The sequence below is a fragment of the Lathyrus oleraceus genome, chromosome 1 (genome assembly GCF_024323335.1).
Source record: "Lathyrus oleraceus cultivar Zhongwan6 chromosome 1, CAAS_Psat_ZW6_1.0, whole genome shotgun sequence".
Classification (NCBI taxonomy): Eukaryota; Viridiplantae; Streptophyta; class Magnoliopsida; order Fabales; family Fabaceae; genus Lathyrus; species Lathyrus oleraceus.
Genome location: NC_066579.1, coordinates 198,888,402 through 198,906,133, shown reverse-complemented (window position 1 = coordinate 198,906,133; position 17,732 = coordinate 198,888,402). Strand labels below are relative to the sequence as shown.

General features: G+C 30.6%; 2 protein-coding genes across 2 annotated transcripts in view; one reads left to right on the top strand and one right to left on the bottom strand.

Moving 5' to 3' along the window:
• LOC127127339 (uncharacterized) overlaps positions 1 to 17,732 on the bottom strand; it is an 83,612-nt gene that overhangs the window by 18,025 nt on the left and 47,855 nt on the right. The gene's annotated exons all lie outside the window — the stretch shown is intronic.
• On the top strand, positions 13,470 to 14,150 carry LOC127099400 (uncharacterized). The gene has a single exon (XM_051037387.1). The coding sequence runs from the start codon at positions 13,470 to 13,472 to the stop codon at positions 14,148 to 14,150; it is 681 nt and encodes a 226-aa protein (XP_050893344.1).

The following is a 17,732-nucleotide window of genomic DNA, read 5'->3' as shown; positions in this document are numbered from 1 at the left end:
TATTTCCATCGATTTATTTTCGTGGAATCTCTTTGTGTCTCCCAGTAAGTTTTTCAAGTCGTGATCTGCTCACACAGTTTTACCTTATTTCCCCCCTAGAGTCTTTATCTCCCTAGTGAGTGTGTTACTCCTATGGATTTTTCAGTTTCTCATGATTTCTTTTCCTTCGTGGCAATTATCCACCATGAAGATTTTATTTTGAATGCATACAGTTGCATCATGAGGTCTCTTAGGGACCAAAATTCATCTCTTTGTTATTATTTAAGCTCATTCTATCTCGTCGAGACGAAGATTTAACCTTCATATCTCCGGCTAGAACGACCTTAAATAGGGGCATCTGTAAGACCCTAATTTTGACCCTAAGATCCCTCATGGCATCATGTTATTGCACAAGTGCATTGCCTCAAGGATCATAGCATGTTTGGCTCCTTAACCCTAGGGTTGGGATTTGTTTAAGTATTTTGAGACCACCAAGCATGCTTGTATTGTATATTATTGCTTTTCTTATTTGATTACTAACCAAAAGCACAAAAATATGTCACTAACTCCTTATGTTTTGAAGCTCAAGTGATCATGTGCTCCAATGCTCCTATGAGGCTTCTAAGCCCAATGAAATGGCTAGATGAAGATGAGAAAAAGCATGACAATGGTCCACAAAGCTCCTAACCATCATATATGTCTCCCAAGTATCTCAATTTGCCAATTTTATCAAGATAGCCCAAAGGGCATGAAGATTGTTTCCCAAGGAAACCCTAATTTCATTGTGCTATGACTGTGCCTTGCCCATGAAGCAACCTCAACCTATGATCAAATTTAATCAAGAGAATTTATTTAATTCATCATTTTATGCATATATGAGCCTATTTGAGGATCCTCAATCATTTATTCATCAAGATTGGAAGTTTGGCCTTGAAAAGATGACCAGTCAAGTCATCTGACTAAACTGAGGATCACTGAGATATAACTTTTGATGTGTTCGTAAAATGAAGATGGACCCAAGAGAAAACATTTTCTTAGGAACCATATAAACAACTTTCATGTTCATCAAAAATCCATTTTAAACTTGGAAGGTAATCATTCATTTCAAAACATTATAGGTCATTTTGACTGAAACCCTAATTTTGGGTCAACTTACCAAGGACCTAACTTCCTTAATATTTATGATTTTGAGGTGAGACAAAATGAATTGGAAAGATTTATATGTATAATTCAAATGTTATTTTGGACAAAATTTCATAATCCTAAAATAAATACATGTGATAATACAAAAAATTATAGGTCATCTTGGACCTAATTCATTGAATTTGAAAAAGTACCCAACTTCAAATGCCCATAACTTTGTCATAGAAAATCCAAATGATGCAAACTTTGAGTCTAAATTGATCACCTTGAAAACATATACAACTTTTATGTTGGAGTTTTTTATTTGAAACTTGCATCATGAAGACAGAGGGGTTTGATTGAGCTTGTTTTTGATGAAATTTTTCAAAGTATTTTGAACATGTTTTGTACTTGGATTTTCACAACCAGTTTTCATCAATTTGCACATGCCAAATGAATTTTTTCCCAACACGACTTTTGTTCCTTATTTCAAGGGCTTTCCAACCATTGCTTACATTACTCTTTTGGATCTAACATTTGTGAGTTTCGAAATTATCTTCATTTAGGTGCATTTTGGATATTTCATGTTATAACTTGGTATGCAAGTTGTTTCCATTTCATGTACACGTCCAAATCCTTTCCATATGAACTCAGCAAGCTTTTGCATCTATCATTGGTTCTTCCACACGCCTGTACAGGCCCATGCACATCAAAGTTCAAATTGCCATGCACATGAAAGAATCGTGTGACCTGATACCTTCAGCTATAAATAGAGGTTCCCTCTCATTCATTTGCTAACCTTTTGGAGATCTGAATTTTTGCAACATTAAAACCATAGCCATACCAAAGGAATTGTTCAGAAATTGTTCTCACTTTCGAGCTTGAAATTCAGTATCATTAGCTGAACTTTAAAGCCTAATTCCTTAGCCTTTCACTTCCACTACATCCATAGATCAAAGAGGAGCAAGGAACTTGGAGGATTCGTGGCCAGAAGTGCTTCAATTCAGAGGTATACATTCAAACTTTTTGGATCTAGAACTCTTAATTCAATGTAGCATTCTTGTGTTTGTGTGGTTTTCTGAAGTCCTCACACTTGAGGCAAGCCATCGGTGCTTTCAATTCATCATTTCATGAGCTTACAGTTTGAACACCATGATCTTCTCCTTCACATTTCTCTCAATATAGGAAGAGTGAGGAAGATCCAATGGTACATTGATGATCTCCATCACACGAGCTTCATTTCCATGGCCTTGTTTTCAATTTTCATTAAGTTTTTATTTCCTGCAATTGGTGGCCGGAAGTGGTTGTCTCGCTGGAGAAGATGGTGGTTTCCACCACCATCACCACGTGTTCACCTTCATGGCCTTTGGATCTTGTGTTCAGGATCTAATCGTGTGCATCCATTGTGTTTACTTATTTTAATACATGTTATAGCGCGTTTGACTTGGATGCATCGTGTTCCCTATGATCTGGACCGTCCCTTGATGCCACGTCAATTAATGAGCTCCATCACGTGGTTGTGATTTTTTCCATTTATTCCATTTTCTTTGATTTTCCGTTAATTCATTTGATTTTCAAAAATTCATAGAAAATTCATTTGAAGTCATAGAAATATGAGACCAATTCCAAAAAATTTCTTGAAAAATCTAGTTTCATATTATGATTTTTAATTATTTTTGTGACTTCATTTGATATTTTTCATGGATTATTTGATTTTTAATGGTTTTAATTCATTTTAAAATACTTTCTGACTTTTGAAAAATCCAAAAATATTTTCATAGCATCCATGGATCATGATAAGTCAATGAAAAATAGTCTTAACAATTTCTTGATTGTTTTGAGAATATTTGAGATTTTAATTCATATTATGCTATTTTTAATTGTTTTTAATTGTTCTTAATTACTTTCTGATTTCAAAAATTTATGAGAAAATTAGTCAAAGCTTGTTTGACTATGTTGAACCTATGAGAATTTAATTGGACTCATTGAAGTTATGTTGAATTGAATTTGAGGTTTGACCTTATTTGTTTATTTTTTATTTGCATTTTATTTTAATTCAAAAAATACCAAAAAAATACCATTGACTCTTTGACTTGTTATCTTCATTCCTTTTCTGTTTGGTGTTGGTTGATGTTGATTTGATTCACATTTGATCAATTGGATTTGGTTGTGGTCTTATTTTCCCCTCCATTTCATCTTCATCCCTTTCTTTTCATCAATGGCCAATGAGTTAAAGTCTTATGGTTGGTCTTGACAAATGAGAAGTTTAACCTTCTTTGATCCAAACCAAACTCAACTTGATCCATGATCAAGTGAGTTGTTTTGTGTCAAAGATAGGTTGCTTCTTGGTCAAGAAAATAACCTAAAGTCAATACAAGGCCCTTCCCCTTTTGTTTGGCATGGCAAGTTTATGGAGCTTGGCTTACTAGTCATGATCTCTAACTTGTGTTCTTTGCCTATATTTTTATTGACCGGCCTCAGATAGGTGTGACTACTACATTAGTCCACTTACGATTGCTTAACATAGCGCTACATTTTCTTTTGACAAGCTAACATAACTTTACTAACTACTAACTTTAATTTGAGCATTTAATTTCTTGTCATTTATTTTTAATGTCATTTATTTCTTGCTCATTATTCATATTGATTTTCACTTTGCTCACTTGAGCACATATTTTATGTTTATGTCATTTTTTCTTTTGCTCATTTGAACCCATTATTGTATATAAATATATTGCTATCTTGTGTTTGCTTTGTGTTTGTTTTGTGTGAACCAATTGCAAAAGGAGAAAGGACTTATAATTAGGACTTACCTATGCTTAAAGGAGTTCAAGAGCAACTATGCCTCATGCCTTTAAAATGAAAAATTTGTTGAAGAGCAACTAGGCCTCATGCCTTTAGAATGCTAAAATTCAAAATTGATCTCAAAGGACTTCTCCTCCAAACTTATTCTTTGTCCATTCCCCTTATTGTGTTGTGAACTTTTTGACGTATGTTCTTGTGTGATAGGGATCCCATCTTAAAATTGTGAAAGGAGGACCATTATCATGAGTAGCCAAGTTAAGAGCCAAGCCAAATGGAGATCCTAGGAGCTTGAATTCAAATTGTTTGATTGCTTGTTTGTGTGCTAAGTCCAAAGGAAAGGAGCATCTTGAGTCATCTCTATGACTTCAAGAAAAGGAACTCCAAGGGTTTATCTTTCCCCTCTTATCTTTGTATGCTTTAGGACTAGCCCTTCTCTTCTTCTCCCCACTCTAACCAAGCCAAAATCTTTTTCTTCAAACACTTTGTTTCAAATTAGAAACCTAGGCCTTATGCCTTTGACTTTTCAAAACTCTTTTCATAAATACTCATTGTGAATAAACCTTAATCCAACTTTGACCTCATTTTGTAAATAACTTTAACTTGTAAATATAACTCATTCCAAGTTGTTTTGTGGTTCCAATGGCCACTTGTTAAAACCTTTTAAAATACATTAACCATAGGTTTGAGTTATCATAGTGGTTGATATAAATCTCACCTCATCCTTAGTGATTGGATTATAAGTCTTCCATGTTTATTATAGGGTTAACCCCTCACTAGCATGTTGAAGCCTTCCTTACATGGTGGATTGTTGGTTTAGGTTGAGTTTTCTCCCTTTGATAACAAAAGACCTTAAGGCTTTTGATCAAATCAATTCACTAATCTTTGAGATTTTTACCCCAAACTACGAGGTTTTGATCCTCCTTTGTGATGGTACGTAGGCAATGGGTTCATCCATTCAAACAACAAAATTTGTAAATATAATCTATTCTCTTCTCATCCCTCCAATCTTTTGCACAAATCTTTTCACAAATACCAACTTACAACACATATTTGCAAAAAGGGTTCCCTTAGAGTACTAAGGATGTTTTGGGTGCGTAAGACCTTCCCATTTCATAACCAACCCCCTTACCCAGATCTCTGACATTTTTATTAGTTTTTTATTTGAAAAACTTCTTACTTGACTTTTGTTCGCTTTTTAGCCTTTCCTTTGGACAAATAAAAGTGCGGTGGCGACTCGAATTGTATGTTGACTTTTGGTTTAGTCAATAAACCTAAAAGTAACGAAAACCCCACTACACCTATGTTGTTAGACTAAACAGAAGTTGGTGCGACTGTGGAAAATTCCAGGTCTTCCGCATTCCTTGCTCCCATGTCATTGCAGCATACGCATATACTCGTCAAGACACTTACAGTCATTTATCTGATGTGTACAAGGTCGTCACCGTCATGAATGTATATAATAAAATATTCTCGGTACTACCAATGGAGGAATACTGGCCTCCATACAAAGGTGATGTAGTTTGGCACAACGACGAGATGCGTAGAAAGAAAAAAGGAAGGCCAAACAGCACACGTATCAGGACAGAAATGGATTCGACAGATAAAATGATAAGATTATGTAGTATTTGTCGTCAACCAGGACATAACAAGAACAACTGTCCCAATCGAGGAGCATCATTTGGGTCATAAGCTTTTTGTAACATTGTATTTCTGTAACCTTCAATCATTATATATTATAAAGTTTTTGTTATAATGAGGTTCACAACAAACATCAGTACAAAATAAGCTAACTGAAAACAGAAATATTTCTAATTGATTACAACAATCAAATTGATGTCATCTCGACCGAACATCATTTCCCTAGCATCCTTATCAATTTTCATTCACACCCAATCAAAGATACTGTCGAGTCTCTCAATACTTCAAATTTTTTTCCCTTCTGGTATTTTTCCATCTAACCAACGAACCAACTCCCTCTTCAGTTGATCGAACGTAGTGATGTTGCAGAACAACATCAGCATCTGAGGTTTGTCTCTCGCATAAATCACCTTTCCGTATCGGCGATGAACACCAAACATGATTGCCAAATGATATGATAAGATGTGGAACAATGATTCACACAACACATCTATTTATAACAACAAAATTGCATTTTACACTGAGGTGTCAATCCAATTGGCACCTCCTTTGTAAAAATACACATGGGCGCCAATTGGATTGGCTGCACCATGTGCCCTAGCCAATCCAATTGGCGCCTCCATTCAATTTTAAAGAGGAGTCGCCAATTGGATTGACGCCTCCTCCTAAAAGTGGGGTACTTTGCGAATTTTTTTGAAACCAAGGTTATTTCGGGAATTTTCTTGAAAAATTGGGTTATTTTGGTAAAAAAAAATCGTAATATGAATACTTCAATTGATGTCTAAAATCTCTTGGTGACAGGGATCCTGAAACAAAAAAAAAGTAAAATTTTATTTACGATTATTAATTGACTTATGATTCTTACTCAACCATTATTATATATATATATATATATATATATATATATATATATATATATATATATATATATATATATATATATATATATATATATATATATATATATATTTCTCTCTTTTAATAAAAAGCAAATAAAATAAATGTTGTGTTGGATATTAATTCCTACCTAATTATAGATTTACAAACATTGGACGACATTATGATTTTGATGCCATGTTCATTATTATAACATACATTTATTTATTAAAAGATGCTTTTTTATGGGAAATATCAGGGCCGATTTTTTAGAAACTCAAGACAAATAATAAAATTGACTCTTAATAAAAAAAACTAAACTTACCTTGAATTTTTATTTTTTATTTTTGGATTTTGTATTCCCTTTTGTTTAAGAGAGAGAGGGGAGAAAGTTACCGTGTCATACTCAAAGGGATGTACTTTGGTTGTGGTTGTCACCAGAGGTGGCGGCGGCGCAGTGATATATATATATATATATATATATATATATATATATATATATATATATATATATATATATATATATATATATATATATATATATATATATATATATATATATATATATATATATATATATATATATATATATATATATATATATATATATATATATATAATAAAATAAAAACATATGTTATTTAAAATATAAAATGAAATTAATGAATTAAGATGTTATAAATCAAAATTTAAAAATATCTTGATTATAAAACCAACATGTAAAAATGTATTGACTTGAGGGTTTATATTTATAAGATTATATTTAAAAAATTGTCTTTAAAAATATAATATAAATTTTATGTAATTTGTAAGGTTTTAAAACAAAAATATAAAAATGAAATTAATGCATTTTGTAGAAAAATAAAATCAAAAAGTAAAAATGTATGACATCAAATGTCAAACACACAATCTCTTGTTTAATATGGGACACCTTAACCACGCGTCAGCAAGCATTTAATTATTTATATTTTAGTAAATTGAGGTTATAATACTATTAATTGTTATAATATTTTAACCCTTCTTTCGATTTTGAGTCCTTCGATTTTTTGAGGCCTTAGGTTGTGGGTTTGGTTGTCCTGACCAAAGGCCAACCCTAGGGAATATGCTCTCGGATGTTGCCTCGAAAATAAACTTCAATCATATATTTCCTTTAAATATATTAATTTTTACTCTCTCTCTCTATCTCTCTCTCTCGTATTCCCTTTTGTTTCACACACAGAGAGAGAGAGAGAGAGAGTTATTTTTTGGCATCCTCTGGTTCATTGTTCCAAATCCAATTATTCCTATTATTCCACATAACCCACAACATAACAATAATTCTCACCCCTACATGCTTATCTTCCTTACTACCTATGTCAAGAGGATAGATTTTACATTAGTAAAAGAAAGTAATCTAGGAGCAATCATCTATCCAACATTGAACAATCGTTGGGCACCCAAAGAAAACATGGCAATCATCTTCCTCATTACCTTCACATATTTGACAATTATGACACAAAGTATTGACGAAGTCTAATACAACCACGACAAATTCTCCAAAGCAGGTGCTTAGTTCTAGGGGCTATAACCTTCATAAATAGGGATGCTCAAATTAATCGATTATTTAAATTATCAATATCGATATTCAAATTCGATTAATTATTATGATATTAACCAAATTCATAGTTTGGATATGGTATTAATATAATCTAAACCAATCATATATTTGATTATAGATATTATGGGTTATAAATTAATTTTAATGGTCAGTTGTAACATATATATATATATATATATATATATATATATATATATATATATATATATATATATATATATATATATATATATATATATATATATATATATATATATAATATATTATTTATGGTTATAGATTAGTTATGAAATTTTCGATGAACATCTCTAAGGTACTCCAATTTTTATAATTAGAAATATAATATATATATATATATATATATATATATATATATATATATATATATATATATATTATATTTCTAATTATAAATTGGAATACCTTATTTATGGTTATAGATTAGTTATGAAATTTTCGATGAACATCTCTAAGGTATTCCAATTTTTATAATTAGAAATATAATATATATATATATATATATATATATATATATATATATAATATATATATATATATATATATAATATATATATATATATTATATATATATATATATATATATATATATATATATATATATATATATATATATATATATATATATAATATATATATATATATATATATATATATATATATATATATATATATATATTATATATATATATATATATATATATATATATATATATATATATATATATATATATATATATATATATATCATAATTTTAAAAAATTGACTGTTTCAAGCATCTTGCAATTTGATCAAGGGTCTGTCACTCCAACCTTTAATTAAGTGACCCACTACTTTATCAGATTTTAAAACCAATTTTGAAAATAAATAAATAAATATAAGTTAATTAATTAGTACAAGTTTGTACTATGAATTAAGATGTACAAACGTTATTTAATTTGAATTTAGATTTAGTGTTTGAAGCTAATGTATTTAATATCACTATACTGTATTAGGATTTGGTGTTATCCTTTTACCTAAAAAAAATAGATTTAGTTTATAAATATTTTATACTTAAAAAACTGTTTGTATCTATAGTTTGTTAGGGCTTCTTTTTCGCTCTTATCATTAAATGAATCAAGTTAAAGTTTTAATTCTAAGGTTGTCCTCCTTTGATATTGAATTCTTCTCTTTCTTTGTAACATTATATTACATAAAAGAAACTTGTTTTACATACGAGGGAGTGAGATGAGAAAAGAAGTTACATTATGAGATTAAAAGAGAGACACGACACGCAAGTCGTATTTTAAAAACCCAAAACAAAATAAAGGAAAACTAAGGCCATAACCGATCACCATAAGACAATAATAATAAACACATTATTATTATTAATTTTAATTCTTTTAATTAATTAAAACCAAATTAAATTTCGACAACCGGTCACACTACGCAGATCACATGACATTTGAAATCGACGTCGTTTTTCGCATCAACACTTGATACTTTAAAGCATAACTCTTGCGCAGTCACAACCCTAATCGCATAACTCTTTGACAACACAACCCTTGTGTCGTCATTAACCCTAATGCACCAATTTCAGACCGTCAAACACATCTCGATTGTTGATTCAGTATGATTGATCAATACGTCATTGCTTCACCATAATAATCTCGGATCAAGAACCAAACGACCATTGATCGCTCAAAGGAAAACAACCATTAAGTGTTTGAATGAATAAAACGGAAACAGTATATCATATATATCGTATTTTGCATCGGGATTACTTATATCATATATATATATAACTTGATCGATCTCAATTTAATTACTCATTTATTCTTTGATTCATTCTGTCTTTTAATCGTATTAATACAGAAAATAAACAGCTATCAGATGCATGGTTTTGTAAGTGGCTATGATACCACTAAAGGAGAAGGGTGATCCAAAACGCAGCAGAATTTAAAATTTCTCCTTTAATGATCCTTACGAATGGGCATGATCAGTGATAGAATCGTTACCTCTTGTGGCGATTGTAACCTTTAATGTAGATCTACGGAGCGATCACGAACGTTGAACAATGACAATGCCTCTACTCAGTCCACACGAACGGATTCCTTCAATCTCAGTGCTAGCTGCTACGAATGAAGGCTTTGAGTGAGAGAGAGAGAGAGAAAAGAAATTGCAACTGCACAAATGCTTCTACACAAGGGTTCTATTTATAGAACCACTTGTGCGGACTGCAAGCTAAAAAGCTCACTCAAGTGCATATGGCTCATATCTTATAATATGCCAAAATCACTTAAGCGCGTGGTACCTTACCATATTTCGTATTCTACTTAAGTACACCGTACCTTACGATGTTCTACAATTCACTTAAGGGCACCGTACATTACGGTATTCCTTAGTTACTCTATCTCTCATCAATCCGTCCTTTGTGTGTGACCCTGTAGGTTTTCGCGACATTGACAATTATATTAAATCACGTATTTAACATAATAAACAGTGAGCGGTATCTAGCAACACATCACTGCTACCCAAGACACGAAAATATAATGTGATCTGACAAATCCTTCTGTGATAATAATTATGTGTATAATTACCCTTTTTCCCTTATGTCTATATTGAACACAAGGCATAGACCGTGTCATCCTTGTCCAGTTCAATATTGGGCCCATAGACATTTATCCTGTTACGCAGGATGGACAAATTCCATCTAGGTCACTCATGTCCCTTAGCATGCTTCGTGGAGTACCCATCAACTGTCTTTATGGTCATCCAGTTATGGACAACGTTTGATCAGCAATAAGGCACTCGACTCTACATCTAGGGTCCATAGTGGTTTCAGGTCGAAGGGTGGTATACACCATTATCACCATGAGAATAACTTATGACACTTTGCATAACATTCTATATAGTATTCTCATAGCGGGTCAATCCAGTATAAATATTACTCTTAATATTCATACCTATGTTTAAGACTTGATAACTGCTTATCCATGATCCATGAGATGTGATCATCAGTCTATATACATAATAGTCTTAATGCTTTAATATTATCCCACTTCACAATAAAGCTCGACTACAAATACTTTAAGAATAGTGTCCTTATGTTTAATGTGATCTCATGATTAAGTCACACTTGATACATTAAACGGACTATCTATTCTAGGGACTTTATTAAACAAACATAATAAAGAAAAAGCCTTTTATTATTAATAAATAATTCGATACAAGTACCAAAAGTATTGGCCTCTAGGGCTTACACCAACATGAACTTCCCAGATGAAGACACAAATTCTCTAAAAATAAAAGATGCATTCTTTATGGTGAATATGCGAGAGCATATTGTCTAAGAAATAAACTTTGTTAGGTCTGGTATGTAGTGATTGACTGCATTTTGGAAAAACAAGTATTCTAGTCAGATGTTGGACAAGATGTCATTACATGTTGGTTCAATATTGGAGTGTGCCCTATTTTAGTTTCTTGTAAGATGTGTTTCTATTTATGAGATATATGAAGATACGCTGAAGATTTATCTCACGATATATATGAGTTAAGAAACACGTTCTCTAAAAAGCAAAAGATTGTTTTTCCTTGACTTGATTTCAAAGTAAATATGTCAATTTTTTTAGGAAACGTCTGATTTGATTGATATCAAATCTGCAGAAGATTGTGTAGAGTCCTTGGATCTGTTGTGTATCAAGCCCGAAGCCCATGTCTTTCCAATGCTATTTATAGATTTTTTTTTAACCTAAGAAGGCATCAAAGCAATGCTGAATATTGTTTGTGTTAGAGTTTAGTTGTCTTTGATTCAGAGCCATTTGAGTATCTCCTTGATACTTTAATTAGACTTTGAACTAATACTATTAGTGGATTTCCTTTCTGACTTGGTAGCACTCAAATATAGGTGACGTTGCACCGAACTTGTTAACTATTGATTGTGTCTTTTATCTTATGCAATTTAATTCTGCAAAATTACTATCTTCTTAAAAATAAAAATAATTGTTTTAAAAAAATTATTTTGAAAAAATAATTGTGGGAAAAATAATTTTTATTAAAAAAAGAAAATGATTTTTAAAATATAAAATAAAATAAAAACTGATTAATTTTTTGTTTGAATATAAAAAAAAGATGATTTTTAATTTTTGAAAATAAATATTTTTTCTTAAATATTTTTTTAAAATTATAAAAGTTGTTGCAGAATGTCCTGACATTTTGTTTCAGAGAATTATGTTTGTGCTTAGATTGTTGTGTGCTTGCTCTGATGTCAGATAGAATATCTTGACATTTTGTTTCTGAAGGAGGCTTGGAGTGTGGGAGTTTATTTATCTCTATGTCTTTCATGTGAGGATGGGTTTCTACTACTTATTTCTGATGTGTGTGCCTCTGATATGTCTTGGTATTATACCAAGTGTTTGGTTTTTGTGCTTGTGATTATTATTGCTATTTTATCTTTTCTCCAGCTATGATGTCACACCCAATGTTGCAACATCAGACTTCTTCTACAGTGTTGGAACTTCTTCATATGGACTTAATGGGACTAATGCAGATAGAGAGCTTGAGTGTAAAGATGTATGTATTAGTTATGAGTTTTCCATTTCTTCTGAAGCAAAATACAAGAGTTATACAAGAATCAGCCAAAGTAACGCTTCATGGTAAGTGAAGGAGAATAGCGATCCAAAATGCAGCGGAATTTAAAATTTTCTCCTTTAATGATCCTTACGAATGAGCATGATCATTACCTCTTATGGTGATTGAATCCTTTGATGCAGATCTAAGGAGTGATCACGAACGTTGAATGGTGACAACACCTCTACTCAGCCCACACGAAAGGATTCCTTCAATCTCAGTGCTAGCTGCTATGAATGAGGCTTTGAGTGAGAGAAAGGGAGAGAGAGAGAGAGAGAGAGAGAGAGAGAGAGAGAGAAACGAAATTTTCATATAATCCAATGCTTATGCACAAGGGTTCTATTTATAGAACCACTTGTATGGGCTGCAAGATAAAAAGCTCACTTAAGTGTATGTGGCCCATATCTTATGATATACCAAAATCACTTTAGCGCATGTTACGTTACCATATTTCGTATTCTACTTAAGTGCACCGTACCTTACGATGTTCTACAATTCACTTAAGTGCATCGTACCTTACGGTGTTCCTTATTTACTCTATCTCTCATCAATCTGTCTTTTTGTATGTGACCCTGTAGGTTTTCGCGACATTGATAATTATATTAAATCATGTATTTAACATAATAAACAATTAGAGGTATCTAGCAACACATCACTACTACCCAAGACACGAAAATGTCATGATCTGACAAATCCTTTTGTGATAATACTTATGTGTACAATTACCCTTTTGCCCTTATGTCTATATTGAACATCGGGCATAGACCTAAATTTGCTAAAATCTGATTCTAGTTCTCATCCATGGAACTCAACTTTTCTCTAAATATGTATTCTACTCAAGAACAAACCATTACAACTCCACAAGATTATCCTACAAGTGATGATTTTTACATTCATTTTCATTTGATCAATGTAAATTGGCCTTCTCAAATTAATGTTACAAACTCAATCGATGATTTTACAACTACCGTTAATCAAAACTTTTGGATTTCTACTAACAACCTATGCAGCAATAATCGCACAACAATTGTGAATGAAGATGGAAATATCTCCTTATACGAATCTTTTTCCTGTCTGCCTATTCCACATCCTATATTAGAAACAATTATTCCGGCCATTGGTGGTGCTGTTAAGCAAATGGTAGAAGAAAATGTGGAAGGTCGTGATGTTTTAGAGATGCATGTGATGCTCCGTTTGACCACATGGCCTATTCAAGTGGATAATGTTATGTCTCAAGAATGTCATCCACATGTCTGTGCAGCATCTCAACTTGTTTTGGATCGATTAGAGGAAGTTACAAAGTATCATACTATTGATCATTATTCTGCAAAACAATGTTCAATTTGTTTGGAAGACTTTTCAAATGAATCTAAACCAGAACTTATTACGACAAAGTGTTTGCATATTTTTCATAAAGAATGCATTTTTAGGTGGTTTAAGAAATGCAACACTCATCAATTGTCTTATTCGTGTCTATTGTGTCGTTGTAACTGTGAAATAATTTGAATATTATGACTTCTATATTTTCATTATTTTTCTTGATGCTTTCTATATTTTTATTAAAAGTATATTATCATTGATTTGTTTTAAGAGTTTATCAATATCATGTCATTAAAAAAATTCACTTAAAAACATGAAACATGAACTTTTGTAAAATTTAATAATTAAAACTGATAAGAAAATTTTAAAACAATTAGAGGAACTAAAACTATACATTGATATATTTAAAAGAAACATATGACTGAAGTTTGTTGTTGAGACAATAGATGATGCATATTTCGCCAAGATTATAATTGTCAACTGTTGTAATACGTTTTTCTAAAATTAATATGTTTCGCTATAATTGATCTTTTTAACCATAGTGGAATGTATTTCTTTAAAATTAAAACATAACATGTTTAGTTTATTTCATTCATAAAACAAGTGCCCTAGCAAATGAACACAGAAGAAAATGACCGCGAATGAACAGGCGAAAGTAAGTCCAAACTCCAAACTTCATCACCCACTACAACATTTTTAGCTTTAGGCCATGGAAGAATAGGCAACGACTTAAAAAGCGTTGCCTAAAGGGTAATAAACTGCGTTTTTTTACACATGGATAAATTTCTAGATTTTTGGTGAAAACCGTTGTGTATACCCTTTAAGCTACGGTGTTGAAAGTGTTGGCATATTAAAACCGTCGCTTATTTACTTTGAACCATGGTTTTGAAGGTGTGGTCATTTTTTATCTTAAAGGCAACGTCTGAGAAGCGCAGTCTAATATTAAAGATGACAGTTTTGATAAAAAAACTTGTGAATTTAAAATAAAAAACTTAAAAGTTTTTCCATTTCGGGATTCAAACTAGTGTACATTAATTACCTATACAAACTTATATGTTGATGAAATATATATACATATATATATATATATATATATATATATATATATATATATATATATATATATATATATATATATATATATATATATATATATATATATATATATATATATATATATATATATATATATATATATATATATTATTTTTATTTTTTTTTGAATCAATGTTCATGAAATATTTTCACTCTCACATACACATAACTTTTATTTTGTTACAATACATTTATTGTTATTTATCATTAAAGCAAAAAAATTACACGGTTAAACATTCCAATTATTCATGTTCAAAACTTTAAATGTGTTTATAATAAATCAAACATATTTAAAAATGTAACGTTCGTGATTAACTAAATGTATGAAAAAAATGAATTTTTAATATTAAAAAATTTATGAAATAAAAATTATATTACAAATTTATTCTAAAATAGATAAGAATTGTAAAAGAAAAAAAAATTGACAATAATATTTATAATCTCTTTAAAATTGATAAAAATTATAGTTAAATAAAAATTTGTTGTAAATTTGATAAGTTTTCTCAATAATATTTATAATAACTTTTTATATGGTCATAAATATAAAAAATTGTACAAAATAAAATAAAATTAGAAATTTAAGATTTTGTGCAATTGAATGGGATATCTTTCAAATCTTTTTACAAGGAAAAAATAAAAAATAAAAATTTACTAAAATTAAAGTTATATTCAGTACAAAATATTTTTTTTACAATGTGAAGATTTCTCTTACTAATAGGAAGATGTTTTAGAAAAATTAGAAAATATTTGTTATAATGTAAAAAAAAAAAAAAATTTACTTTTGACTGATATGATTTTTTTTTACAATATAAAAAAACCATTCTTTTTATTTAATATTTTAAAAAATAATTCACACAAAGAGATAAATATAAGAGAGCAAAAATCATGTTTAAACAAATACAAAATGAGAAAAAAGATAAATATAATGTAAATTTTTTTACACTGTTATAGCATCACCATTAAACTCATACAAAATATCTCACAAATAATAAAATGATATGATTTGATTTGATCATGTGTAAAAATTATTATATTTTATTTAATATAATTAAAAATTACTTTTAGTAAAAAATTTATAACAGTATAAAGTATTGTGTTCATATTTTTTTTTCAAACAAAAATATCTCTCTTCAAAGCCCAAAACAGTGTCTTGTGTCGTCTTCTCATCCAAACCCTAAATTCTAAATTGTTTCTTCTCACATCCAAATCCTAAATTCCAAATTGTTTCTTCTCACATGCAACAAGGAAGACTAAGTTAATCAAAGGGTCAATCCTCTCTGTTTTCGTCTTTCATATATTTCAAAAGAGGGTCGATTTCTCATAAGCTGCAAGAAAGTCGAAAAAGCAAACGAAATCGTTATGTTGTTGTCTCTGTCTCTTGCCATCTAAGATCTATAAGGGTTTATGCACTATCATGGTCAGTCTATTGAAGGTTAGATTCCTCCATCTTCAATCAATAGTATTTTTCTTTTTCAATCTATTTTTTTAAGCTTTAGATTTTAATTGTTTGGTCGTGAATCATTCCCTATTTTAAAGAAATCACCCGACAAAGTCTTGAAGCACAAGATAACCCTACCTCAATTAGTCTAAGTGAAAAATTTGTAACACATAAGAGTATTTTTGTAAAAGTGCATGGTTAAATCGCACATACACGAAAAAAATCTTAAACTGATTTTTCTCAAGAAAATATTTTCAAAAATATCTTGAAGTCATGCCAGATGAGTTGAAAGCAGCCTGAAAGCTCCGGGAAAATCTTTATCTTTGCCATTCAATTGACTCATTATCCAAATCGTTTGGGAGAGTTCAAAAATTCACCCTAAACGAATAAAACAACATCTTAATGATGGGTAATAACTAGGTATATCTTCTTACCATTTATAACTCAACAATCGATTATTTCTTAGGCCATCAATCGATTATAACATGTTTCTAATCGATTGGCAAGTCATAAAATGTCTTTAAAGATATTTCCTTTTTGAGCCAACCTCTAGCATATAATAGTGGTCTCTTCCCTCATTTCAAATCATCCAGAACCAAGTTTCACTTCATACCTCTCTCTCTCTCTCTCTCTCTCTCTCTCTCTCTCTCTCTCTCTCTCTCTCTCTCTCTCTCTCTCTCTCTCTCTCTCTCTCTCTCTTATTTTCTGCATAAAAGAGTATATATATATATATATATATATATATATATATATATATATAAACTTTTCTTTTACTTTGTCTCACTAAGGTTTTAGTCAAAGTGCTTTTCGAGAAAGTCCTTTTTGCAAGTGAGAAGTTGTAATTGTGGAAGGGTAGATTTGTAAGTTCACCAAGGAACTTTTTTTATATCTTGGTTAAATATTTTATTCTATTAGGGATTGTTTGTTTGTGTTAGAAGATAAACCCATAAAAAGCTTTGATTTGGGGATTGTGTGATTAAACCCCTGTTTAGGTTTGAAAGCTCAGCTTTTGATAAAAGCTTTCATACGTTCTTGGTTAGCCCATGGTAAAATCAAGTGTAGGTTAAAGCTTAGCCAGGTATTAAAAACTTAGTTCGGTTTGAGATACACCATAGAATTATCCTAGTTTGGCCTAAACCACTTAGCCTACTCCAGTTTCCAAGAGTTTTTCCCTCATATTTTCACTAAAACAAACTTGAACTTTTTATACGAGCAACCCAAACAATCTTTCACAA